Genomic DNA, 3,936 nt, shown 5'->3' on the forward strand with positions numbered 1-3,936 from the left:
ATACACACATATAAAAGTATTTTATTCTTATTTTCCTAATGCACATTCCTTTTTCATGAATGCACTTTTTTTTTTTTTCCTTGTTCTCTCAGTTTTATCTTGTTTACTCGTTGCCTTAAGAACATTGCACACAGAGTCACCATACTGGAGTCAGGTTCCTCATGTGTTTAACACACCTGGCCCATAAAGCTGATTCTGACATAGGTATAAATCTCTACAGAAAACATCAAAACCATTTCACCACATTAGCAGAAGCAGCTTACAAAGTGCTAAACACCGCAAAAAGCCGAGTGCAATGCTATAAACAACAGTAATGATGATTCATCAACTTTTAAAGGATCAAAATGAAACTATCTAGATGGTGAACAAGTGCATTTAATGCACAATACATAACACGTTAAGTTCTGGTACAGCCATCATTCTTATCTAAATTACATAAATGTCATTTTAACTTTTAAATTGAAACTTCATTGTTCTCACTCTCAAGGCATTGTTAAAAATGATTATTAATAGGATTAAAAGCTTGAACCATCATAATTGCAGTGGCTGATGATGTGAGATTTTGACACTCGCCTATGAAGAGAAGCAGGTTTATTCTTGCTGCGACTTGTTCAATGTTCATATCCTAATGAAGTGTAATGCTGATGATTGCTGCAATTACTCAACGCATCCATCAGTGAAAAAACAAGGAGAAAAGTGGACAGGAAGAAAAGAATCAAAACAAAATGATGATTCTAAGAGCATCCATAGATTCAGCTGGTAGGTCTGCTTTGTAAGTCACTGTGAACTCATTTCAGGGCATGATCATAACAACCAAATCAGGCATAATGAATTTTAGTGAAGACATATCTGCATTTTCTCCAGATTTCTTCTGTCCTTGGAGAAGGGTATAGGCAGCTTTGATATCCACAGCCAGACCAAATGATTTCTTTTCAATGCAAATTGACTACAGATTATGGTAAATTTTAATAGGCCATGCCTGAGAGTCCTTAAACAGTCAAAAATTGGTCACAGAAACTTAAAACTTGAAGACATCAGGGGCAAGTTTCTATAGAACTCAGCTGTATGTGGTGTCAGGAGAAATATAGAATGCACAGGGGTAAAGCTTATCATCACAGTAATGGCGTTTATTTGAAGGAAACTGACTGTGAGAAGGGAAAGCCATAGTAATAAGATGAAAATCTGTTAGGATGCAAAGGAACTGGAACAGGTTGACGAAGAAGTATCATCTCAAGTGAGTGTGTGTCTCGGTGCTTCCAGCAGGGGGCAGACTAACTCCAGGATGGGTTGATGTGAGCACTGTATGCTATCAACAGTCAGTCCAAATCTGATTTATGGTAAACCAGGCAGCAGTGAATCCCCACAGAAAGCAGCCACACAACAAGACTAAATGATATACTATGATCTCAAACAAAACAAGCAGAACTGTGAAACCTCAATGAATTAATGGGACAAAAATCATCAAGCTTTTCATAATTGTTTTCAGGTTTGTATGTAGAATGCTATACATCAGTGAGGACAATTGAATCTAAAGAAATATTTGTGGCACCATACTGTTCGTCTCGTTCAGCTTTCAGAGATATCTAAAAAAAAATAGCCTACTAGCTCATGATCTGAAAACATTGTCTGGGCTGACATGCCCCCTAGAGGTAGACAGATTTGTCACAATTTAAATATGTATTTCACAGCCTCTTCGCAGACATACAGGGAAACAGATTTATCCATCAGCATATTTTTGTCACTTATTGAAAACTCAGTCGATGCAGTCCCCTGTGTATCCAAGTTAACTGGATCTTTTATGCAAGTGTTGCTCGGAAATGGTATTATGGGAGTACTATTGCATGGACATTAGAGGGCAGATCCGATTTTTTTAAAGATGCTTTTCTCTCTGTGGGTTATTTGTACTTTGTGTGTGTGCGTGTGTGTGTGTGTGTGTGTGAGTGAGAGAGAGAGAGAGAATAACGATGACAGGCACTCAGTACAGAGCAAAAGTTGATAATATACATCAAGTCAGAGCTGTAAGGAAATAGAAAATGATAACCAGGTTCTACTCAGTACAATATAATTTGTTTACAGATGAATAACCTAATTTAGGACATGAACTTTTCAGATGGTTCAGTTGGTCTATTGAGTCTTAAGGAGCCCATGGCATGCTTTTGTGTTTTCTGACTTATCTACAATGTTACAATAAGGATTTATCATCTTAAATGTGACTGAAAGATCAAAAAAACGAGGTCTATATGTTGTTGTGCTTCTATCCAGAAGCAACTCAGTTTATACAAGTCTTGCAAGCTCTCACTGACGAGACGTTTTTTCCCCCAACTATGTAAAGTCTTATGCAATAATTTATGAATTTTCTTAAATGGCCATATACTCCTGGCTGTGTGCGTTCATGTCAGCTTGCCTGACATCCACAGTTGCCATTTTAAAACAGAATATTTCGACTGCACCCGGTTTCGTGGATATATTTGACCTCCTGCTGCTGCACTGTGACCAGAAGATGTGGAGAAAAATACAGGGTCTGAGCTTACTGCATGTCCAGGAATGTTCCTGTACAGTGACTCGCTGTTTTACCTGATCGGGTGTAACCTACAATCAACCAGCCAGTGAAACACCCTGGGGCAGTGAATGATCAGTTCATCAACACTGGATTCCCCCAGAGCACAGTACCCGTTTGTTTTGACTGCTTGAGGCCAGGGTGCATGCAGCATGTGATGTGTTGCGGGTTGGCGAGAAGATTCTAACAGTTCATCATGTTATTGTCGGTGCAACACTACCTGTTAATTTCACTTCTTTGGAAACAGGGTCACCTGTCACATGGGGGATTTTTGAAGGATCCATGGAGGAGAAATTCAAATTCATTAATGCCGTTGTGGTTCGTCGTGCTGCCTACTTTCATATTCTGGCTGGAACATGTCAGGTAGGATTTGAGGTAATGTCATTGTTGAAAAGGTAGCTTATTTGTCAAAGTTTTTTGTTCATACTCCTGACCGGAGGAGTTGTGCGGGTTCACGAACTATTCTCTCATATTCAGGAGTTGGCTCTTCTTGTGATTTAATTACAGACTATTTGGAGTTATGATGGGTGCAAAGCTAATCTAGAGGTACCCAAGATTAAACATTAAATGGCTGGAAATGAACATGCCATGGGCTCTTTAATCAAATGAAAAACCATACCTGTGAAGTCATATCTTCAGAAAGAGTCTTTGCCTTGATACCAGCAGGGATTTGTTTCACATTTGTGACACTTATTGTTCCCAGAAAATTCCTGATACAAAGTACTCTACCCTAGAAATAAATTAGTAGGAAATATAATATTAAAATGAACAAAACTGCAACGAGGTATATGACCATTTCGACAAAGAATGCAGACTCTGAATCTAATCTAAAAAAGTACTGCACAAAGTTAAAAACTGAGATAAGTACCAAAAGACCACATCACGTCAACAGCAAAGAAATATGAGTGTGATCGTTTTACCGTCTTGCATCGGTGCGCCTTCAAAAGTATACTCCAACAACGCAGTGCCAAAACACGGTGGATTTTAAGCTCATACACCAAATAAATGCCAGCTGAATGTGAGTAAGAAGTAGAAAGGTTTAAATATGAATTACCTTCTGCCTCTTGGTGGATCCCCTGCGGAAGGTTCCTGCGCCTGCTGATGAGTTCATGATCACAAACACCAGTGATCTGCAGAACAAAACTATTCACCTGAAGAGGAGTGAACAATCAACTTTGATCTCCCTCTCTCTCTTGCTCGCTCTTGCACACGTAAGCGCGCACGCACGCACTCACCCAGCCAATAATAACCTGCAGGAATCACACAGGGATTTTCGTTCACTGACATTGTCCGGGGTTGAGTTCAAGCGAGATTAAACGCCACCCACCTGCAGTAATGTTTCCTGAAAGTGTGGTCCAGTGGTAAAGCAGCGCAACCTC

At 39.5% G+C, this 3,936-nt stretch overlaps 1 protein-coding gene across 1 annotated transcript in view; it reads right to left on the reverse strand.

The window, feature by feature from the left end:
* LOC109957670 (dipeptidyl aminopeptidase-like protein 6) overlaps positions 1–3,694 on the reverse strand; it is a 72,025-nt gene extending 68,331 nt beyond the window's left edge. Inside the window, exon 1 of the mRNA XM_020595746.1 lies at positions 3,612–3,694. Within this exon, the coding sequence (XP_020451402.1) occupies positions 3,612–3,668 (57 nt within the window). The 5' untranslated portion in view covers positions 3,669–3,694. The remainder of the gene's footprint in view (positions 1–3,611) is intronic.
* Between the last annotated feature and the right edge of the window lie 242 nt (positions 3,695–3,936).

This window comes from Monopterus albus, unplaced genomic scaffold (genome assembly GCF_001952655.1).
Source record: "Monopterus albus unplaced genomic scaffold, M_albus_1.0 scaffold28.1, whole genome shotgun sequence".
Taxonomy (NCBI): Eukaryota; Metazoa; Chordata; class Actinopteri; order Synbranchiformes; family Synbranchidae; genus Monopterus; species Monopterus albus.